Below are 24,847 nucleotides of genomic sequence, written 5' to 3' on the forward strand. Positions count from 1 at the left end.
CCACGGCCTCAGTTTAGTTGGGTTTGGGAGGCACGGGGTGCCAGGAATTCACAACAGAATTGCTGTTACCCTTGTACGGGCCGTTTCTGTGGTAAAGTCATCACGATGCTGTTTCTCCAGGGATACATTCCACCCTTACCATCCCGACACTAACCTAAGGCCGTGGCGGGTCACCAGGAGGAAGGCACTTTTAAGGTTTTAGGTGAAAGAACATGAGGCTCGAAGAGCCATTTATCTATAGAAGGAAGCTTTGGTTGAGGTGGGGGGCAGGGGGTAAGCTGTCACACCCCCAACTCAGTCCCTACTCCCCTCAGTGTGGGGCACGGGCTCCAGGGCCATTTCTAGACAGGGCTTCACAGGACAGTGTACATCCATGGTGTAAAAGTGACCACACTCGGTCAAGGAGAATTTTAAACGTGTTATCCCTGAAAACAGGCAGGGTAGGTTAGAGGGAAGATGAGGAGAGGAAGCAGAGATGGATCACTAGCTCTGCTTTCTGCTCTGGAAAAGGCAGTGTTGAGAAAAATGCGATAAAGGTCTCTCCAGTGACTCAGCATTACACAAAGACATCACTTCCCCCAAGATACAAGCTTGGAAAGGCACAGATAGAGTGAGTGAGGAGTAGATAAACTCACTGGGAATGAAGCCTATCAACAGTGTCTCCTGACGATGTCTGAGCTCAGGGCGCGACAGACGCTCCTATGGGGAGATGGGCGCCTCCTGGGCCTCGGTCGCACTCCCAGCCCCGCCCCCGCCCCGGCAATGGCTATATACTGGCTCTGCTTCTGAGAGCCTGGAGAGTCCTGGTTCCCTTCTCTGGGATACTCCCCCATCTGGGGTGTCTGTGGGATGGGGAGGATGCAGAGCTGCCCAGAAGGGCTCTGGGATGGCAACTACAGGCAGGGCGAAGCCCCCCTCCCGACCCAGTCTCCAGCGAACACCCTGTCAATCCACTGAGCCAAGGGGGTCAACAAGATGAAATTTCAAAACTGGTGACTGAGTGACATGGATGATGATAAGGCCATAGGCAATTTAGGTGCAAAAGCTGATTATTACCCTGCATTAAAGACAGATTCTACAAGTTAAGATTAAAAATGAATTGAAGGGAGCATTCTCACAGTGACAGCAGCAGAAAACCAAGCTAAGAAACGATCCCGATCTGAAGGATGTGAGAGTTTGAAACTATTCAGTATTTATGTGCTAATCTAGGCTTATTTCTCTTTTACCATGAAATCTGAAATCATCATGATACACTGCAGGTAAAAAGGGCCAGGTTATGTACTAATGGGAAGAAAACCACAAAAGACAAAGGCCCTTTCCTGGGGGAGACCAAGGCTGGGAATCCTTTTACTCACTTTTAATCTACTTCTACACACTGGCAATATTAACGTGACTGGCTTCGGAGAAACGGTTCCATTAAATTAATAGTGTTTGGCAAGCATCAGAAACACAGAATCTCACAGACAGACACAAGCAGAAAGAATCACAGTTTAGTCCAAAAGCAACACACAGAGGGGACATCAGAGTCCACATGCATGCAGAGAAAGCCGCAGGGAGCAGCTGGGGGACACGCAGAGCCGCCCGACACATGGCAGCAGCAGAATGTGGAACACGGATCCAACTGCTTACCCACTAAGGACACCAAGAACCAGGTTAAGGACGAAAAATGAGCCAAGGATGATCAGACTAACAAAATACACCCATGGCCATTCCCATCCTATCGCATCATTTACCTGTAAAATGTAAGGAGATTAGTTATCAGTTATCCATTTGCCAAAGAGCAGAGCCCCAAGAACAGCTGCTGGACCACTAGGGCTTTGATTAAAGACTGGTGCTCCTAGAAGGGGACGCCGTCAAGGGCCTTCCATTTTTGTTCTTTCAATAAGGACAGGTTCTGCTGCTGAAGCCTACGAATGCGACCTACCAAAAATCATTTAGCTACTGTTTTGAACCAATTAATCTGCGTTATATCTGGATCCAGGCCAATAACACAATTATAGATGTATCTTCTTTTAGGACAAATGGGCAAGCAATGCCAACAATTTAAATCCCAAGTGACAACGCTGATTAATTTCTGGTCAATAATGATCCTATAGCCTTCTTTCATGAAGGCTGGTAAGGTTCCAGGAAACATCTTGATTTGGGAAGCCTCAGCAGAAAAGAAAGTATCTTGGAGGACACACAAAATGCTTGGCACCCACCCGGCGGCCCCCATCGAGCAAAGCCTGTGTGGTCTTGGCAACTGTCCTCGGGACTCTGCTTTCAAGATGAAAGAGGTGTAGCTTACCCGCTCAATACACCAAGTACAAGATTTAGTACGAAAAATGACCCAAAGATGACGAGACTGACAAAATACACCCAGGGCAATTCAAATCCCATAGCATCATTCATCTGTAAGAAATAAGATGGTCTCACAGGAGTGGGTTAATAAGAGAATCTAATAAGGAGAGAGGGTTACATTAGAGACAGCATTCTATACATTTAATTAAACATTTACTTAGCTTCAAATCAGACAACAGTAGCCAATGCACATTCATTATATATTCCCAAAACACACACGCACACGCACACAGAGCCATCAGAGCTTTCAGGGGAAATAAAGCAAACTTTGGCCACAGCTAGGGCAATCAGCTGGGATTTGGTTCCTTCTCACAGGAAACTGCCTTGGTAAGGGATTTTCAGAAAAGATCTTGACAGAAGACAAAACTAGTGCTTAGCTGGAAACTATTTTCTACTCTGCCCAAGTTGTCAGTACTATTTTTGCTTTCAAAATTTGTGATGGTGGAAAAGTCTTAGTTATAGAGACAAATTTGCAACATTTGACTCTATAAATTCTTTTCTTTAAAAAAAAAAAAACCCTAAAATAATAACTTTCCACTGGAAGCCAACCAATCCAAGGAAACCTAACCCACTTTAAATCTGGATTATCTGCTATCAGCGAGTGCAAGCACAGCTAAATTAATGCAAAGAAGGAAAGTATTCAGAAGTCACCTAGCTGACACATTCAGGGGTGCTTTGGGGAATGACATTTTTTTCCATAACTGGACCCACGGGAAGGACCCAGGAGAAGGAAAGAAGCCCTTATCCTCCACACCTAGCTTGAACCTACATGACCCACCCTGGGGGAGCTGGCTCCAGCTGTGAGCTGTTCCAGAGGAACCTGGTGTCCCTGCTTCTAGGACAAGCTGAAGCAGCACAGTCAGACATGGCCTCCCGGATGCACCTTCCCAGGAGAGGTCCGATCATGGGCAGCCTTCATGATGGAGCAAACAAGTGCTTTCAGGTTCACGGCTGGATGGAACTTTCCGGCAGCACAGATCACGTTACATTGGGCAAACACTTCTCCAGGGAGGAAGTGTTAAGGACTGGTGAGGGGACAGAATGAATGACCCCGGACCTGACTTTGTTGGAACAGCCAGAATCTTCGGCTAATAGAACAGTATATAGTCTGGGCTGATTCATCGTTCTTGCCTTGCAGGGTCAGGCCCTTAGGCCTTTATGCATGTGCTTTCCTTTACATTACCTGGCGCTAGATTTTTAGCTTTACAGACCGAAGCTCAAGCATTTCACTGTCTGCCTCATGCAGAAACCAAACGGAAAAAGAGAACATAAAAAAAAAAAGAAAAAAAATTACCTAACATCTGCTGCTGAAGTCTAGGGAGAGGGCATTAAATCCCTTATGAAACACCTGTTTGGCCACATGAAAATGGATGTGCTTAATAGAACTGCTATCAGTCTGCACATCTTACATCGGCAATTAGAGTAATGAATGAGGCAGGGCCGTGGCTGCAATTGTTGATCTCATTAAGTTGGATAAACTAATTTCGGCAGGAAGGCCAAGGGTAATTCTTCCAAAGCAACCACACCGCTAAACATATTTAATAATCCAGACGTGGAGGAGAAGAAACAGGCTGCCCGGTGGAGGGACCAGAGCCCAGCCTGGAGCCAGGGCCTTCCACAGAGACCTCTCTGGGCCTGCTTCCCCTCTGTTGTAGCAAGAGGAGTGCACATGACAGGGGTGAGTGGGCCTGCTCACGGGGAATAAGGATGTGCACGTCCAGGACTCCCACCGGAGACCCCGCTCTCCCACAACTCTGGAAAAGTGGGCCAGCCGTCAGCCAAGCACCTGCCCCACCCATCCTCTCTGAGGCCTCAGTCCCATGTCCCAGAGAATGGCTCCAGGAACAGCTGTCTGCTCCAACTTGGGAGGGAACATTTTTTTTAAGAAACTTTTAATTTCTTAGAAGTAAGTGTGCAACAGACTCCCATTTGCTCAAATCAGAAATATCACCTGGAATAAGAGCTAGGGGCCAAGGGGAAAACAAAGGCCACAGGAGACTCTATAAATCTCCAGGGGGTGGGAAAGAGCAACCAAAATTAAGCTTTAAGGGCCAGTCTTCCTCCCAAAGAAATCTCCTCAACCCGGGTCTCTTTGTCAGAGGCTTACCATACACATGGAACAAGTGAGAACTGGCAAGCTGGTCTCCGAAATACCCATAGGAAAAGAGAGACCCTGCTTGGGATTTTATCCGAGTGGTCTTTGTCAGCAATGGAAAAATCGGGAGGAGCTCAAGCATCTCAATTTAGATTTTTAAAATATTTATATCAGAGTCATCCTGTGGTGTCATCTGGTACTCAGGAAATAACCTAGTTTCAGTTTCCCCTCACTTCAAAGGCTGAGACGCACATCCATATCTCCGAGGAAAGGCTAACCTAGGCTTTTTGTTTTTTTCTAACTGTTGCAACTACTACTAGAAACTTGATATATTGGTTGTCGCTCCCCTGAGCATGGAATCAGAGAAAGGGGCAGAAACGCAAGCTGCTGGCTAACTAGAGAGGGATTTCCCTGGTACCTTGAATGAATAAGACGGACAGCTTGGCCAAGGGAACTTCCCATTTGAGTCATACAGCCAGCACTGCCGTAAGTATGCTCACTGAGAAAAGAGCTTGGCACTAAGGCAAAAGGCCACAAATGATTTATATGGATAGCTCTCTTCTGAAATCAATACTCTTTTCATTAATTTCCTACATCTAAAAACATTTCCTCTGAGCTGAAGAAAAAAACAATAGGATCATGTAGGGTTACTCTGCATCTTGTGGACAAAATGAAAGCCCAGAGAGTTTGGGTGACCTACCCAAGGTCACATGCCCAGCCCTTTCCAGCCTTAAGGCTTTTTCCTTGCACTACACCTTTCTGCCTCTGTGGACAACAGATGCATGTAGGTCAGGTGGCACCTTAATTATGTTTGTGGAATTCACTTCATAAAAGAGTACTAAAAAAAGTCATTTTTCACCAGAAACTAATAATCCCATTCCCCACACATCCAAATGGCCCTATTCTATGTGTGTCTTTCTGCATATCGGGCCCACCCGCACGTCCCTTTTCAAGACCCTGCCACCACTTGCCAGGCACTCTTGAGAACACTGACTGAATATAAACCTGACCAGATGCAAACTCATCCCTGGCAAAGACTTTGTCCACCATATACAAACGCCTAAAGGACTGAAAATTTTGCTTGCCATCAATATTTAAAATAAAATCTCAGTTCTCTCTCAAGATGTTCCCTTTACACTCTAGCTACGGATAAAAACAGGCACTTAAACATGGCCCATCTATAGTGAGGCAATGGGATCATGCATTTAAAGAGTAACAGTAACTGGTGTTTGCTGATCACTTGGTCTGGGCCGGGCACTGTGCTGGGCAGGGATGTTCTGTTCTGTGCACAGCTGTGTGGCTTCCCGTTGACTGTGGCCCATAAAGCATGAAGAAGGCTGGGGCCCTGGCTCCTGCCTACCTCTGTGCTGAGATAGTAAGTGTAATAAACAAGTAATTAAAAGCAACCTGATGTGTTTCAGAGACTAAGGTCTTAGTGAACACTCTGGAAGACATCACTGAGCTGCCCCCTAGCGTTCTGAAGGGCTCGAAAACCTCTGACAGTGGAAAAATGCCAAGGAAAGGTTCTAGTCTAGACCAGGGGTCACCAAACTGTGACCTGCAGGCCAGACCAGCCCACCACCTGCTTCTGTACAGCCCGTCAGCTAAACATGGCTTTTACATTTTTAAATGGTAGGAAAAATATCTGGAGTATCTCATGACACAGGAATGTTATACAAAATTCACACTTCAGCGTCCATAAATAAATATTGGAACGAAGCCACGTTTGTTTACATGTTGTCTACGGCTGCTTCCAAGCGACATGGGCAGAACTGAGTGGTTGTGACAGAGACATTACAGTCTGCAAGGCCAAATATATTTACTATCTGGCCCCTTATAAAAAAAGTCTGTAGACCCCTGTTCTAAATCAAGTACCACTTGCTCTAGCGGTAGGACCTCGGGGATGTTCAGGAGTCTATATTCCACTGTTTCCCAGACCTTCTATAATGGGATATAGACTGGAATAATGTTGATAAATTACTGGAGCTCCTCCATCAGAATAAAGATGCCATGTAATTCATAGAGAATGTAATTATTATGTTGTCAAATTATTACCTCTGTGATTGTCATATGAAAAACAGAGGTAATAATTATATCATCCTAGGTGATACTTAGAGGTTCCCAGGAAAGCAAGTAAAAACTTTTGTTTCTGGGTACGTGTTTTCTCTCCTTTAATCACACGCTCCCAGAGTTTTCACTAGCTCAGCGATAGGACAATCAGTGTGCAGAAACATAACATAAAGTATAAAATTGTCCATTAGTCAGGGCATGTTGGATCGGCAATGGCAATTCACCGTGAAACCAGGGAGAACAGAGCTGAGAGGAGTCACGGGTTTTTCATTTATTTGTTTTAAATCAAAATGTTGTCTTCTGTACTGTTTTGGGGGGAAGGATCAGAGTTTGGGCTATCTGGATGACTCTTTTCCTATTTATCAGAAATTCAAGGGAAGACTTGGATTGAGCCCTCTGCTAATCTAACTAGGAGTTACAGCTTAGAAGATAATACTGAAAACAAACCCTTTACCTAATTAGAGGGTCCCCTTGCATGGCCATGGCCTTGGCTCATCCAATATAATCTCCCTCCTTCTTCCTCTTCACAAAAGGCATTGTGTTATGGATATAAATAACAGATGTGCATACCCACACAGACACACACACACACTCCCCTATGACAACAGAAAAAGGAGAGAGAGAGAAAAACAAGATATAACATGCTGGTGATGTTTTAAAAACCTTATTACCAAACTAGACTCACACTTTGGGGATGAAAATAAAAACATGTCTTCTTTGCCTAACACTGAACATATATAGGGACTTCTACAATCTTGCATGCATGGAGTTCACTTGTGAAGGGAAGCAAAAACTTATTTACAACCGTTATACACTATGTTCCCTGAAGTTACAGAGTAATGGGAAATCCTATAAAGTATCTGAGATTTAGATCCTGTCGGAAGCTACTCAACCTGCAGGCTTTCTAACTAGAGACTGACCATTCAAGAAGTATGTTATTACCCATTGTCTTTTAACAAATCATTATTGGAATCCTGGTTAATCCCATTTGGACTTGGATTTAGGCTCAAAATCTGCAAGTCAGCTGTTTTTCCCAGCAGCTCTGTGTCATGGAAAATAATTTCTAAACTTCTGCGAGTTTTTTCAAATTCTATCAAACACAGAAGTAAACCAACAAACCCAGCTCTGAGAAACGGCTGTTAAAATATGACTGCTCTTCATTTACAGCAAACCTTTCTGGCTCCGTCAGGAACAAGGAGAGCCAGCCCTGAGCCATACAAAGAGTGTCCAACTGTCTTCATGGACAGGTCCACCAGCCATGGAAGGCTTATATGCCATTTCTACCCTCTCTGCCAGAGTTCTATAGCTCCACAGAAAAAGGTAGAGAGAGCTAAGGGCTTATGCTGGGCTGATCAGTAGTAATACTTAATGGGGGGAAAAACCCATTTGGGCTTTAAGGCTGTACTAAGCTAATGGAAAGCATGACAAGAATTCAATTAATGTTCCCTATCTTCCACTCAGGATCTGGTAGAGCAACCTGCCTTCAGGTATAAAAGGTCAGTTTTAGTCCATGGAAGTCCAGGAGCCTCTTAACCTGGGGAATGACCTCTGGCTCTTTAAGAGTTTAACGAGGACAGCCCCGGCCCTCTGGAGTTCCTCCAACACAGGGGACTACTGGGCACGCTCAGCAGTAAGTCCCCAGGCGGCACTGGGGATGCGAGGGAGTCCACCTCCTATAGCAGCTTTCTAGAGCTGAAACCAAGGCCCCAACATGGAGAGATGATAGGTCTTACTGAGTGATGAGAGGGCCTGCTTCCCTTCCCAAAGAACTCACTTCCAGGGGGTCTTTTTCAGCCAGCTCCCCAATGGCTCTAGCTAATGAAACACTTTTATCTGAGGAAAGCATACTCCGTCAACTCTCTCCTCAAGCGGCTTACCCAGTAGAGCACGTCTGTCCAGCCCTCCATGGTGATGCACTGAAACACGGTGAGCATGGCAAAGGCAAAGTTATCAAAGTTGGTGATGCCGCCATTGGGGCCAACCCAGCCACTCCTGCACTCCGTGCCATTGGCGGTACACTGGCGTCCATTCCCTGAGAACGCACACGGTGCTGGGTCCTCCTCAGCTACGATATCTGCAAACAGCAGAGGAAGGCTTGACCACTCAAGGGAGGAATGAACATCAGGAAACAAAGCTGCAGAAGCCAAGTACCCTGCCCAGAGCCTGCAACACTCTACTTCCCAGCTATGCTATCTCGGATTCCTACTGTCCTTCAAGGTTCACTTCAAACTTTCCCTCCTCCATGGAATTTGCCATTTCCTCTACTCAGAATCCACCCCTGTCTCCTCTGTCCCACTCTAACAGCACCTTTCCTCAGCCTATACAGAGCAACACTGTTGATTCACCTCACGGTCCAGTTTCAGGGGGTCCCCCCATCTCGTTTACCAGAGCACATTACATAGGAAATCAAGATAGAAAAGGGAACTAAATTCTCATTTATTCTGAATATAATTCACACTAAGAACTGTCTTAGAGTCACCAGTGTATTTGTCTTTTTTTTTTTCCCTGTCTCTCTCTCTCTCTCTCTCTCTCTCTCTCATTTTGTTTTAGATCTTCCCCAAACCACAAAAGTTGTTTTTGGGAAAGCCAAATGTTTAAATAGTTAGGTTAGCTGTCATCTTTTATTACTCACCTGAGTCAGCAAAAAAACATGTTTTGTGCATTTTCCCAATAAAAAGTTCCAATCCTATAATAGCATAGATTATGATTACAAATAACACCAAAAGGGCTATGTGAAGGAGGGGAACCATGGCTTTTATGATGGAGTTCAGGACAACTTGTAAACCTAGGAAAGAGAAAAATAAGTTTGTGAGCCAGGAAGATATTTCAGTGATGCACAGATATGATTCCTAATGATGCTTGCTCTGTATAGGACACACAGTAATGAAACTCAGAGGTATTTCATAGCTTTTAATTAACGTTAAGCCTGGATGTGAGGTAAGTCAAAGAGGAACCTTAAAGACCATCTAATACAACTCCCTCAACTTGAAAGATGGAAAAACTAAGGCCTGGAGAGGGCACTGCCAGATATAAAAGTCATTCCTTTATGCATTTGTTCATCCATTCAACAAAATTCCTTGAACATCTACCACGCAGCAAACATAAGGTTTAGTGCTTTGGGGGATATGAAGATGTATTAAATAATGTGGCTCCTCTCAAAGAGGTTAGGCTGCAGAAGAAGACATAAGAATTAAACACAAATTACTCTAAGGTAGCACACAGATGCTGAATAAGTAATATCACACAGTTAAAATTAAAGAGGGATGAAAGGCATCGCTTCTGAGTGGGGGAGAAGAAAGAGGACTGGGCAGTAGCCTCCCTCTCAGGAGGGCCTGAAGCATGAGGAGGATGGATTTCCGCAGGCAAGAGGAGACAGGTTACTCCAGGCAGTGGAAGAAAGTACCAAAAGCATGGAAGTGAGCTAGTGCCACGTGGGCTGGGGGTGGTGAGTCTCGGTTGGCGGTCATGAAGTGGAAAAGGGTAACAAGAAAGACAAGCAGATTGCAGCTGGGTAGCTCTGAGTTTTGAATTCAGATCACAGGGCCGGAGTTTAGTCCACTGGCAAAAGGCAGCCTCTTTATTTATTTTAAACAGGAGAAAATCAAACAAAAGTTTAATAACATGTATACATGGGAGAGACCCAGGAAAACTCAAAAGGCAGCCTTTTTAGAAAGACAAGTGGGGCGGCAATAGGCAAGACGGGCACAGAGGCAGCTGGAGGGTGCTGGGCCCTCCAGGGAGGACAGGGTAAGGAGCTGGATGAAATCAGAACTCAGCAAGTGAGTCTGAGTTAGAGGAAGGTGCCCAGGGAGGCAGGGCAAGGTCAAGAGGCTAATCCTAGTGCCTGAACAAAGACAAGCCTGTCAAAGGAGGGTCCCCTGGAGTGGCAGAGGGAGATGAGGGGCCGGGGAAGGAGAGGGTAAGAGCAACTGTCCACCTGGTGAGTCTGATCACTTAACATGAAGGGGGTAGTGCCCTGAGGCTGAAACATGGACCTGAGAGATGAGGGAGGGACGTGGAAACATGGGAGCTACCCACGGAGCAACACTGAGAGCCATGGTACAGGAAGAGAAAAGACCATGGGAACAGGGACAGCGGGGCAACACTTTGGACTGCGGGGAGGGAAGCAGGAGCCGCAGGGAGAGCGGTTGGCAGGAAACCAGAGCCGGACTGGATCCAGGCCACCTGACGCCCCTGCACGTGCCCTGCGCTCCTCCCACCACGGCAACCAACCTCAGCTTCCACTCGACTAGCTCACTCTTTTCCCCCTTTTTTCTTTCTCTTTCCCTTCCTCTCCCTGCTGTCTCTCCCTCCTCCAAACTGCCCTTTTCTAGTATCTTCTCACTTTCCCAGTACATATTCAAACAATGAAAGAACGGAAGAGGCTGAGATGCTAGAATTAAATACGTTAGAAGTCAGAACGCACCAAGCAAAAATACTTATCAGCGATAACAGCAAAAGTTCGCCTTGATAAGAAGCACATGGGAAGAGCTGGGGGATGGGATGGGGAGGGAAGGGCGATAAGAGGGTTTCAGACTCGCAAAGAACCTCTTTCCAGACTTTCATTAAGACAAAACTCCTACATACTGTCTTCGGATACTTAAATGTTCAAATGGTTTCTTTTGGAGAAAAAATGATCAATAGGATGACTTTTAATGTTTCTGCCTTCTATAAGGAAAAGATGGAGGGGAAAAGAAACATATGCTCTAATCTACTTGGGCAAGGGGTTTTTCGTTTGCTTTTTCATTTGGGTTTGTTTGTGTTTCTTTTTTTAAGACATGGATGGGCCATCCAAAATCATCATCCAGCAGTCAGCTCTTCTCAGCTGTATGGCAGTGAGCCCTATGTTTCATAAGTGTGTCTATGTTTATTGTAACTATTATATTTCAGATTGGCCACATTTATGAAATAATGACATTGTATCTTATTGTGAATGTGTACACTTTCATGACATTAGGCTCCTTTGTATATAACCGATGTGTACAACAGATCTCACAGGACTCTAACCAAGGAGGCAGTGAAATGGAGCAGAAAGAACAGTGGGCCAGAACTAGGAGGCCGCCGGTCTGGTCCTGTTTGGCCACCCACTAGCCACGAGAAGCTGCCCAAGGTTTCGATGACCTTCCTCACCTAAAAGATGGTGATCGTAGACCAGATGATCTTGAGGGTTCTTTCCCATGTCTTGTAGGAGGACAGTCTGAGTTCTCTTGAGAAGGGATTAGACAACTCCCAGATAAGTATAAACAGTCACACCTTCCCAGGCATTTTTAACAACTTCAAGTATGTAAGAAATCACTAGTCCACAGCTGCCAACTGCATGAGAAAGAGCATGACGCAGAGCCCCTGACCCATCTCCCCAAAGCCCAGCTGGCTCTGATGAGAGACTTGGATGCTCCAAGGCAGTTAATGAACATGAGCTGAGAAAGTCCTCACGTATGACTCAGACCCACAAAGCCACTGCACCCGCATGTCTGCTCACAGCACATACTGCAGGCAGGCTGGCCTGTCATTTGCTCTTTGGGGGAAAAAAGTTGCCGTGGTTACTCTGAAATTAGATTAAGCTGTAACAACTGAATCTGAAACTTCATGTTTGCTCACTGAACTTCTCATTTAATCATGTTACAAGTAACAGGGCCAGTCATTTCCAAGGTATTTCTATTTTTCTCAATTGCTTCCAGAAGGTTCTGTGGTTTTGACTTGTGCTGATCTTTTTCAATGAAAATAAAGGAACAACCTGGAAAAACAAGTACACATAAAACACCACTTCCTGCATTTTAAAATGTTAAACTTGAACTTTTTTTTTCCAGAGAATTTTTGGTGCGTTCTGAGTGCCAACAGGTTTAATAAAATTTCATGAATAACTTCTGGAGAGGCAAAAACATGATCTGTGCTCTTTTGATGGCTTTATGAGCTGTGAAAAAAAGGCACAGCCTGCAATCCCATATCTGTCCTGCAGCTGGAAGCAGGCAGCCAACTCACAGCCACAGTCCTTGGAGAGGCACTAAAACTTCCACCCTCTTAAGTTCCCAGTAGGGATGTCCTATCATGAGTAGAGCCCAGGGAAGCATATGCCACGCTCCTTACGGAAGTTCCTGGCCAGGGCACAGACGGGGCATCTGTTCCAACTCAGGTGGCACTGAACCTGGCCTGGAGATCTGGAGCAAGAAGCAAACTAGGGCCTGGCACAGACAGGTAGAGTAGGCTCGTGGGTGATACAGCATCTCTCACACTGAGGGCCCTCTCTGTGCTCCAGACCTTGCACTGAAGGCTCTCCCTGCATTACTGCATTCAGACCTCACAACCACCTTCAGGCAGGTGCTACTGTACCCTACATACAGGGTGGACACAGAAGCATTCACCTCTTCACCCCCGAGTGAGACGGGCACAGTCCCTCCGTGGGAGAGTTAAATAGACTTTCAGGATCCCAGCCCCCTGCTGCTCTCACTTTGAAAAAAGGCAGTCAGTTGAGGCCTCCAACACCCTCATCCCCATAACCCACCACGTTCAAAGGGACAGGCCTGAGAGTGGGAGGAGCTGATGGCAGCAGATGTCAGAGGACGAAGACCAGACTGCAAGCAGGAGGCCTGAACTCAAGGTCTCCTGCCACCACCCACTTGGTCTCTGCACGAGAGAAGATTCTCTCTAATATAAAATCAGGAAGACAACAATCACTACTGCCCCCCTCCACCCACTCCACCCCTGGTCGGGGCTGTCACGGGGACCCGAAGTGACAATACAAGCAAAAGTGCTTTGTAAATGGCGACGGCCTCCATGGTCACCTGCTGAGCCCTTGGCTGGTACACAGCAACTCACATCATTGCACCCTGTTTCATAATCCCGAGACCCACCCAGAAGGAAAAAATTCAACAAACTTCTGGCTTTAGGAAACGAAACGTGCTTACTGGGCACTCCTGATACTAGTCGAAGTGGTCGTAACACTCGAAAGGCGCGGAGGGCTTTGACATCAAAGCCTCCCGATTTGCCACTGGAGTGGTTGCCGCCTTCTGTTTCTTTGGTTAATTGTTCCAAAATTACACTAAACAATCTGAAAGAAGAAGAGAGGAAGAAATGTTAGAGTCTGTCACCCAGGGAAGCAAAACAGGATGGCGAGAGCAGTTATTTCTGAACAAGGGCCAACTCTGTAAGGCTGCTGCTTAAGTAAAGGGAAGGCAAAGCAGAGGTAAGAACCAGGCTGTGACTCCTGGCCGTGACCCCTACATCTAGAAGGACTAGGGATGGGGACTGATCTCACCTGTTTTCTTGCCAATGGAGCATCCTAGCATGTCAGCGCCCTGGCTCCCTGGTGAATCCCCTCTCCCAATGATGACAGTGGAATTGCCCCAGCAGCTGCCATTTATGAGGACTCACCATGTGCTAAACACTTTAAATTATCTCCTTAATCCTCAAAAATGTTAGGCAGTGGGAGTTATCATGAACATCATTTTACACGTGAAAAAACAAACTCGGCGAGAACAAGTAACTCGCCCAAGGCCACAAACTAGTGGCAGAACTAAAACCTGAATCCAGGTATGTTCGACGCCCTTAGATTCCGTAAGGGCAGGGAACTGTAGTCAGTGTGTTCATTTAGTCTGTTCCAGCCTAGTGCCTAGAACAGTTCCTGACACACAGGAGGCACTCAAAAAATATGTGATGAATAAACAATGAATGAATGAATGACTCCAGAGTCCCAAATCTTAAACGATATGTTATGCCACTTCCAATACAGTCACTGACACATACACGCCCCCACCTCCACCTCCAAAGGGCTGTTCAGGGAATGATGTAAATCACAAGATGCTAAGGAGCTGTGCAAAGGCCAAGAGCAGAAACCTAAGAGAAGGTATTAAGATCGTCATTTTCTCTTTTGAAATGTGAATAATATTGTATCTGGCAGCCACGACAAATTTTTCCCTACTCTCAGAAGGCTTTTCGGATAAAGCTATTTTCAGGCAATCCGCTCATTTGACAGTTACTTTTTTGCTCTTTCAAATAAACATTTGTTCTTTGGAATTGTTGCTTGTTTTTCAGAATAAATAGAAATTTGCCCATTTCAAATAGAATCAACTCTGGCCAATCAGATCGTGGAAATGATTGGCCCAGCAACAAAGAAAAGGTTTTCAAAGTTTAATTAGCAGCGAAAGCAGAAACTCTGCACCCACTGGCGTGCCTCTGGATGGCCAAGACACTAAGTCCATAAAACACAGGGTGGTCTGATTACAGTCCTGATGGGGCAAAGTCATGTCATTCTGGGGTGTTTAAAGACAGGTCATTTGCTTTAATAACAGCACCGCAATTAGCAATGAACCTGGCGGGGGGTGGGGAACAGGGAGGGAATAAGTCATGTCTTTACCTTTTCAAAGCTACAGAAGGTGGGCTCTTTCTGGTTATGACTGGGGAAATATATCAGATTTATGATAGGTCTCTCTCATTAGCATAGTTTTGTAATTACTATAAACCCCTGCAGCAAGGCTAAATAAAGTTAAAAGTCTCCCCTCCAAAACAAGTTCACAGTGTCATAAAAACAAAGCAAAAGGAAGAAAGAAAACCTCAAACTCTTCTGAAATGCAGCAGCCACAGGAATTTTCGTCCCAAAGGGTTAGGAAAATAATTTATGCAGGCGGTAACTTAAGATTGCTTTCAAGTATCAGTGTACCTTTGCAATGTACACTTTATGGCCCTTTTATCCCCTGTTCTTCGGTGATGCCTTGAAAACAGGTGAACAATGTCTCTCCCATCACAGAGGAGCCTGACACAGAGAGGGAAGCCGGCTGCTGTTTCCAGACAGCTGGAGGGCTCAAGGGGTCAGGGCATGCTTCCATTCCTAAGAGTTAGGAGGCATTAGGAAAGTCCCTCTCCTCCTCTGGGCCTAAGTTTCCTACTCTGAAAACTGATTAAATGATCCAGAGCCCCGCCCTTCCCATTCTAATATTCTGTGATTCTACTTTCACTGCTCCCACCCGAACAAAATAAGTACCATGTGCCCGAAGAGATGTGGACAAGAGGAGAAAGTATTTGATCCTAGACTGTTATTAAAAGTTTACCCCAAGACAGGAAGAAAAGGCAAGGAGCTACCCAAACTGACACAAAGTAGAAGCACCAGAATGAGCCCCCCATGTTCACAAAAGCTGAAGTGATGAGCTTGAATGCTTGAAATACATGTTTATTGAGAAATTTAGAGGAGTGGGATAAAAGCTGACTCAGATCAAACTCTGCTATAAGAGAATTATATCAGCTCCGGTAGACACGCTGAACCTTCCTGTGGTCACATTATTAACAGTTAATATCTTAGAAATATCAATTACTTTCTTGATGTCTCTGTTATTGGGAATCTTGACAAAAGCAATAGGTCATGGTTGACTTGGAACAGAAAATCCATTGGATGAAGACAGAGTTGGCAGTTGGCAACTTCAGTGAGCAGGAGTTTGATTCAAGGGAAGACATAATAATTTTTCTTTTTCTTTTTGAACTTTTCTTTTGCTCTTTGACTACAATTTAGTACGTATTTTAGATAAAAGGTAATCTGATGTTCTAAAGTTTTTCATATTTAATGAGAAAAAAAGACCAAGTCCAGTTCGACTTTAGTTTCCTAGATGATTTTTTACTTTTTAAACCAACTTTATTGCAGCTTAATTTATACATAATAAAATACACCCATTTAAGGTGTACAATGAGATGAGTTTTGATGAATACATAAGCCCCAGTAACAAACACCACAACCAAGACAGAGAGCCTTCCCAATATCTCAAACAGTTCTCTCATGCCTCCTACAGTCATCCCCAGCTCAGCCTCAGGTATCCACTGACTTTATCTGGTTTATCACTTTAGGTTGTTTTTTCCTTTTCTAGAATCTTAAATGGAGTCATACAACATGTTCTCCTTTTTGTTTATCTTTTTTTGTTCTCTATGGTTTTGAGATTCATCCAAGCTGTTACATTTATCAGCAGTTCATTTCTTTTTATTGTTGACTGATATCCCACTGTATGAACATACCACAATGAGTTTATCCATTCACCTGTTGAGGAATACTTGGGTCGTTACCAGTTTTTCTCTATTGTGAATGAAGTCTCTTCGTGAACATGTATTCTCATTTATTTTGGGTAAGTACCCAGGATAGTCCTGGTAATAGGTCATATGGTTAGTGTATGGTTAACACTGTAAGAAACTGGCAAACTTTTCCAAAGTGATAGTACCATTTTCCATTTCTATAAGCAGTGTGTAAGAGTTCCAGTTGCTCCATATTTTGGTTAAAATCTGGTATCCTTGGTCTTTTTACTAATACTAGTGGGTATGTAGTGCTATGTCACTGTTGTTTTAATTGGCACTTCTCTAATTACCAATGACATTGAACATCTTTTCAGGTACTTGTTGACCATTTACGTATCTTCTTTTGTGAAGACCTATTCAAATTTTTTTCCCATTTACGTTCTGGGTCATCTCCTTGAGTTATAAGAGTTCTTTATAAATTCTGAATACAAGTCCTTGGTATGTATTGGGAATACAAATATATGTATTGGGAATATTATTTCCCAATCTGTGCCTTATCTTTTCATTTTCTTCACAGTGTCTCCTTTGAAGAAAAGTTTTAAATTTTGATAAGGTTCAAAATTTCAATTATTTCTTTTATGCCAAGTGCTTTTTGGGTCATAAGAAATCTCTGCCTACCCCAAAGTCATAAAGATTTTCTCCTGGAAATGTTATAGTTTTAAATATAGGGCTATGATTCATTTTAAGGTAATATTTGTATACGGTATGAGGTAAGAATGGAGAGTCTTCTTTTTCATATGGATAAATAGCTGTTCCAGTGCTATGTGTTGAAAAATGTTTCCTCAACCCATTGAGTCATCAAGGCACCTCTGTCTAAAAACAATTGATCACATCCATATGGGTTTATTTCTAGACTCCCTATTCTGTCCCATTGATCTTTATGTCTATTCCTTACTCTAATATCACACTGTCCTGACTACTGTAGCTTTATAGGAAGTCTTAAAATCAGGTTCCAGATTTGTTCTTACAGATTTCTTTGGCTAGTCTAGAGCCTCTCTAATTTCCATATAAATTTTTGAATAAATCTGTCCATCTCTACAACAATCTTACTGGGATTTAGATTAGGATTCAATCTATACCTCAATTTGGGAAGAACTGATATTCCAACAATACTGAGTCTTCCAGTCCATGAACATGGTACATCATTCTATGTATTTAAGTCTTCTTTAATTTCTCTCAGCAGGTTTAGTCATTTTCAGTGTACTATTTATCCCTAAATAGTTCATGGTTTTTGATGCCATAGTAAATAATAATGTCATTAACATTTTATTTTCAAATTGTTCATGACTAATATATAGAAATTCACATGCTTTTTTATACTGACCTTTTATCCAGAAACATTGCTAAATTCATTCAAAACATATAATTTAATATGATTTTAATCTTCTTAAATTCACTGAAACTTGTTTTATGGCCCAGAATATGTCTTTCTTGCCGAATGTTCCATACGCGTGAGAAAAGAATGTGTATTCTGCTCTTGTTGGGTACAGTGTTCTAAAGAAGTCAATTAAGTCAAATTGGTTGATGGTACTGTTCAAATCTCCCTATATCCTTAGTGATTTTCTGACTAGATGTTCTATCAACACTCCTCAAGGAGGGGTATTAAAATGTACAACTGAAGATTTGTCTATTCCCCCTTTCAGTTCTGTCAGGTTCTGCTTCGTATATTTTGAAGATCTGCTATTGTGTGTATGTATGCATAGATACAGGCACACACACACACACGTGTGTGTGTGTATATATACACACTTAGGATTATTACATCATCTTCATGAAATGACACCTTTATCATCATAAAGTGTCTTTCTTTATCCTTGATAATAGTCCCTTTTCTGAAGTCTACTTTGTTGGTTATTAATATAGCTTTCTTTTGATTAGTTTTGCATGATATATATTTTTCTGTCCTTTTACTTTCAAATTATTTACGTCTTTACAAATTATGTTTCTTACAGACACTATAGAGTTGAGTGTTGTTTTTATACACATATAAAATCTGATAACCTCTGGATTTTAAGTAAGGGTGGATTTTAAATAAGGGTGAGTTTAAATCTACCATCTTGTTATTTGTTTTCTATTTTCCCTGTCCATTGTTCCTGTCTTCCCTGCTTTTTTAAAAAATTGAGATTTAAAAAAATTCCATTTAATCTCCAATACAGACTTATTAACTATACCACTTTATTTTTCTAGTGTCTCCTCTAGATCAAGTGTCAGCAAAAGTTTTCTGTAGAGCACCAGATAGTAACTATTTTAGGAATTGCAGGCCATAGGGTCTCTGTCACAAGTAGTCAACTTTTCCATCCTAACACCAAATAGCCATAAACATTAGTGAGTGTGCCTGTCTTCCAATAAAACTTAATCTGCTAAAGCAGACAATAAAATACTTTGTCAGCGTTGGGGGGCAGGGGAGGCAATAAACTCTTCTTGTTCTATGGGCTGAAGTTTGCTGGCCTGTGCTCTAGGGTTTACAATATACATCTTTAACTTCTCATGGTCTACCTTCAAATAACTCCACCAACTGCAAAGCACCTTCCTATAGTATATGGCTATTTCCTTGTTTCTGTCCTTTGTGCTACTGTTGTCATATATTTTACTTTTATAGATGTTATAAACCCCCCAATACACTGCTGTTATTTTTGCTTTAAATAATCAATTACTTTTAAAAGATTTTAAAATGAGAAAAATGTTTTTATATTTACACATGCACTCATCCTTTCTGGCATTCTTCATTTCTTTTGTATAGATCCACGCTTCTATCTATTGTCATTTTCCTTCAGTGTGAAGAAATTCCTTTAACATTTGTTAAGGTGCAGGTCTCCTGATGAATTCTCAGCTGTGGTTTGTCTGGAAATTTTCTTTCGTTCTTCAATTTTTAAAGATATCTTCATTGAATAAGAGTTCTACGTGGGCATCGTCCCCTAGCACTTTAAAAATGTCAATTGTCTTCTGGCTTGCACAGTTGCTTGCAGAATTGCTTGGCTTCTTCTCTACTTTTAAGATTTTCTCTTTATCTTTGCTTTTGAGCAATTTATGATCGTGATGTGCCTTGATATAGCTTTCTTCATGTTTACTTTGCTCGGGCTTTGTTGAGCTTCTTGGATTTGTGAGTTTATATTTTTCATCACATTTAGAAATTTTGGACTATTTCTTCAAATATTTTTTTCTGTCTCCCTTCTATCTCCTATCTTCTGGGACTCCAAATATATGTATGTTAGATTACTTGATATTGCCCCACAGGTCACCAAGGTGGTATTCATTTATTTTCCATCATTATTCTTTGTATTACTCCTATATCTTCAAATTCCTTGATTATTTTCTTCTATTGAGTCTAATCTGCTGTTAGGCCAATCCAGGGAATTTTTCATTTCAGATATGTTTTCCAGCTCTCAAAGTTCCATTTGGTTCTTTTTTTTACATTGTCCCATCTTTTCTCACTGTAGTCATATATTCCTTTTAGGTCCATAAACATATTTATAATAGCAGTTTTAAAAGTCCTGTAAAGGAATTCTCCACTAATCCCACCATGTCTGTCATTTCTAGGCCTGTTCCTGTTGATGGAGTTTCCTGCTGATTATGGGTCACAATTCTTCACATGTCTAGTAATATCTGACTGGATGCTGAACACTTTAATTATCTGGATTTTGTTGTCTTCCTTTAAAGAGTGTTGAGTTTTGCTTTGGCAGGCACTTAAGTTACTTGCATGTCAGTTTGCTCCTTTTCAGGCTTCTTTTCAAATATTATTAGTAAGGGTTCCAGATGGTTTTTACTCTAGAACAAGAGTTGGCAAAATTGTTTTGTAAGGGCCCAGACAGTAAATATTTTAGGCTTTGTGGACCTAAACCACACAACTCAACTATGTAAACAAATGCTTGTGACTGTGTTACAATAAAACTTTACAAAACTTGGTAGCAGGCTGAATTTGGCCCACTTACCACAGTTTGCCAATCCCTGCTCTAGAGTTAGTTAGCCTGTACTACTAATGGCCCTTCTGGGGTCTCTACTGACAGTCCAGGTTGTTCAACGAGGTCTTTCCACTCTGGTTGGTCATAACTTGAACAACTCAAAGACCTATGTGAGTCCTAGTTATTAGTCAGCTATAGCCCCCCAGATTTTCTTTTTCCCCTAGTCGTAATCTTTGCCTGGCCTTATGGACTATCATCCCACGTAGGGTAGCTTAGTCTTTAGCCAAAACTCAAGACGACCCCAAGGCATACTTACAGACCTCTTTCTCTCAATATCTCCCTCGCTGCTCCCATATCATGCCTCTCAAATTTCAGCCACCTCAGCCTCCCTGAACTCGTCTCTGTCTCTCCAACTCAATGAGACTACCGCACTCTTCTTGGTTCCCTGTCTTTGTGCTGTATGATAATCTGAAAAATGCCTCCAGACAGAAAGATAATTTGTAGGGTACAGACAAAAGAAATGGAGCAGCTCCACACTCTAGCTGAACAGGAAGTCCAGAGTCAGGAGAGTCACAGCAAGATTATTCCAGAACCAAGAGACCTGTAAGGCTCCTGCTTGCCACTCCTTGTTAAAGTTCATCAAATACAGGAAGGTACGATACATATCTTCATTTTAGTTCATGCTGCACTACCTTTGCCACAATACCTCAGAGTCCAATGTACTGGGGTGGTTTTTGCAAAAGTTAACATTTTTCTCTGTAAGTCTAATCATGCTGTTGGGCTACCACTCTGGATCCCACTTTAACTTCCTAGGTTTGAAAGAACAGGCTCAAACTTTATCTCCGTCTCCCAATATCCAGCAGTATTAGTCTCCCATGAAAAGCTAAAGGATTCATGATAAAGAATAAGCCAAAAGAAAAATCACCTTGCTCAACTGCAGAAGCCGTTTGAGTGAAGTCATGGAGATAAAAACAGAAAGGCCATTTAACATTCTCTCTATATAGGAGAAAATATAATTTTAGGAGCAACCCATTTTACAGCTAGGCAGCTAAGACTCAGCAAAGGAATAGATCTTATTTTCCTATGTGGGTATTTGGTCCAAAGACCCAGCATTCCTCCGACACTGATTCATTTTCTCTTGCTGGAAACATTTCCAGGTGTTGAAGGACCAGAATAACACAGGCCACTGTTTTTCTTTTTTTTTTTTTTTTTTTCCACTGTTTTTTATTTTAACATTCTCCTTTAACTGAAACTGTTGGTGTCTTCTTCCTGTGACAGGATTCGGGGAGAAGGCCTGATTCTTTGCATTTTCTGGTTTATTTCATTTCATGTCGGATATCTGATATTTTTCAAACGCTTGTTTTGTTATGTGAAATGGGATAGTAGCAATGCCACATCTTTTCTCCCAACTCAGCAGAAAAAATTAATAGCTTTCCTCAAGGGATGTTAAATAGAGTACCTCACTGCTATGAAGGATTTATTACTTTTTTACTGTTTTATTTTGGTTTTTTAACTTAATGGGGTGTTAAGCACAAGAGCTGTACACGTTGGACTCAAAACACCAGCAGGGCTGGCCTATTTGTGGAGGCCCAAGGCCCTGTAAGATGAACCCTGTCACATCACAAGCTGAGCTTAAACTTCCTTCCTTAACACGTTATTGAAAGAGGGAGTACCAACAAGAGAATTTCACATTGGTTTCTGCCCAGAGACCGACAGCAGCATCATCAGGCTTCAAAGAACTCCTGACACGTTCTGGCAGCAATCACTGGCACGAAGGACCAACCCTGTTCCTTTAAAATACTGTTTTCTGTTACTCCCCACCTCCCATTTTCCCAAAAAAAAAAAAATTCTTCAAATAAAAGGGACTTACCCTACTATTACTATAACAAAATCCAGTAAATTCCATCCATTTCTAACATAAGCATTAGGATGTAGCAATAATCCATACGCTATAATCTTCAAAAATGTTTCGACTGTAAAAATAATCAGGAAGGCATATTCTACTTTTTCCTGTGAAGAGAAACAAAGAAATTTTAAAAAGCGGGGGGATGGGGAAGAAGAAAAGAAACAGGGATTAGATCAGTATCTCAGAGATATAAACATTTTTCTCCAAGCAAAGTTTTATTATGAGAAATGGAACAATTAACACTGCACCTGGAGCAAGAAGGCATTTTAATTCTAACACTGAATTTCTCATAAGCAACTAAGTGTAAAACACTTTTCATCAGTGGCTATATTACTGCACTTTGCAACCTGCCTTGATGTGTGTGCAGTGACTCTGCCTAGGACATAACAGCACGTTTGTTATTTGCACACATTTGCAAAATACAGCGTGTTTTCCTCCCAAGATTGCCAAATCAGGCCCAGAAAAGCACAAGGATGCAACAAAGGTTCCCATAGGGCTTTGAACAGAATATCCTTTGGAAGAAAGCAAATTGCGTCTGCTTTGACCCTCTCTTCCTCTCGGGTTTCCATCTGACTTCTAAGTCAGGATCGTCTTTGTCACTGAGCAGCAAGGTGACCTCGGCAAGTCCCTCCAACCCCTTGGACCTAAGTTTCCTCACCTGCACAGTAAGGGGAGGGGATTCAGGACGGCAAGCCCACAGCCTCCTTGCTGGCGTGCCGCCTCTCCCAGCTGACACTACTGATGGGTCACCACGCACGTTCCCAGGGAGCCTGGACTCAGCCCCTGAATCCTCCTTTTCTTCCAGACTCAGCAGCCACTCCCATCTGACTGCCACAGACCTCCGAGATGCCACCCTCAGGCTAGAGGGCTCTTAGGACCTTTCCAGTTCCATCTCATGCGATTCCATGAGCTGGAGAAAATGCATCCATCAGCAGGTCTAAAAATGTTGGCTCTTTCCTCTTTTACAAAGGTTTTCTTTATACAGCTCTGGTTTCAATAGAAATATAGACCACTGAGATGTGTGCGATTAATTTTACAAGAGGCATTTGCTGGCAAAAAGCTACTGAAATAATAACTAAATGAAAACTCGTAAGTAATTAAAACTGTCCCATACAGGCCATAAAGTCCTCTGCTGATATTAATTCCCCTCTGTGAGACCTGAGGAAAGTTACAAATGCCTCAGGAAAATGGAAGTCACAGAATTCATTTATTAAGATGCTTGGTGCAAGGGGGCGAATAAATTTGGCTCAGGAAATGCTTAGTGAGCACCTCTTCTGCGCGATGGGCCCCACACCAGGAGCCAAGGTAAGAAAAATGGCTCCACTGTGGTCCTATCTTCGAAAGGTTTAGTCTGGTGCAAGAGGTAGGGGTTCAGTTGTGGTACACAGAGGACATCCCAGGAGAGGGAACTGACAAAGAGCAGCTCTGCACCTTCATAAGCAGTTCTGCCCTCTGATAAGGCCAAAGGGTGAGACCACTTCTCCCTTGCAAGGACTTGCTTTGTTCCATGTGAGCACTTTTTTGCCTAAGCCACCCTGGGGTCTAGCCGTCCGCCGCCAGAGTGCCACCCCTCCATCGCAGACGAGTCCCAGTCCCGGGTGGGACTTCACCGAGTCTTACCACTGCATCCTTCCTCTTTACCAGCAGGGAAACCATCTAACCCCGGCAGTACCCCAGGCTTTACCCCCATTATCGACTCCCCACTGGTCACATTGAAAAGCCAGTTCATCGGTTCTTCCCCCCCACGTCCCTGTCATTCCTAACGTGCCCCCAGAGTACCCCTTGATCCTCAGAACACCATCCTAGCAGTCTAATACATTCCTCTGTGGTGCCACTTAGCCAGAGTCAATGTGTTTTCAATTTTAAAAGCCTAGCTCATCCCCAACCTCCACACTCACGCTTCGTCCAGGTCTGCCATCAGGTCCTGCTCTCAGCCTGGCTCATCTCATCCCATGCACCCCGCACCCCTCAGCAGGCTGCGAGGCCTTCTCGGACCAAGACCTACTCCCTCCGCACAGCCAGCCACACCCTCCAGGCTGGGGTGAGCCGCTGAAACCTCCCAGAGTAGCAGCGTGCGTGCCCCCTCGTGCCACACGCAGACCTCCAAGGACTCCTCTGTTTACTCTCTGCACTCCTTGTGAGCCTCGTGAGAGCAAGGGCTCGTCTTCCCGTTCACTGCCACATCCCTGTGTGGTGGGTTCCCACGAGAGGTGCACTCAGGCCACTGTGGATATTCTGAGGAATAGAGACTGACTTTGCTACTAGCTACAGAGGAGAGATCCAGGAAAGCTTCAATGAGGCAGTGACGCTAACTTGGAGAGCTAAAAGGAAAAGCCACGCTGTTGCTTTAACAAGAAGCAAAAAATCCCTGAATAAACCAATCTGCTGTACTCAAATTAGACCCTGACCACCAAAGGTAGATCGTCAACATGTTTTTGCGAGTTAGAGTTGTAAGAGAACAAGGTAAGCTGGAAACAGCACGTGGATTTTACA

General features: G+C 43.3%; 1 protein-coding gene across 3 annotated transcripts in view; it reads right to left on the reverse strand.

The window, feature by feature from the left end:
- Positions 1-24,847, reverse strand: part of CACNA1D (calcium voltage-gated channel subunit alpha1 D) — a 318,421-nt gene that overhangs the window by 131,390 nt on the left and 162,184 nt on the right. For 2 of the 3 annotated variants that reach the window (XM_065885468.1, XM_065885466.1), the window contains exons 4-8: positions 22,319-22,458; positions 13,408-13,550; positions 9,138-9,290; positions 8,383-8,579; positions 2,288-2,391 (exon numbers count right to left, since the gene is read on the reverse strand). In XM_065885468.1, coding sequence (XP_065741540.1) covers positions 2,288-2,391; positions 8,383-8,579; positions 9,138-9,290; positions 13,408-13,550; positions 22,319-22,458 — 737 coding nt within the window. Of the gene's footprint in view, positions 1-1,629; positions 1,734-2,287; positions 2,392-8,382; positions 8,580-9,137; positions 9,291-13,407; positions 13,551-22,318; positions 22,459-24,847 lie in introns of all 3 variants that reach the window. The other variant, XM_065885465.1, reaches the window with a different exon arrangement.

This window comes from Phocoena phocoena, chromosome 10 (assembly GCF_963924675.1).
Source record: "Phocoena phocoena chromosome 10, mPhoPho1.1, whole genome shotgun sequence".
Classification (NCBI taxonomy): Eukaryota; Metazoa; Chordata; class Mammalia; order Artiodactyla; family Phocoenidae; genus Phocoena; species Phocoena phocoena.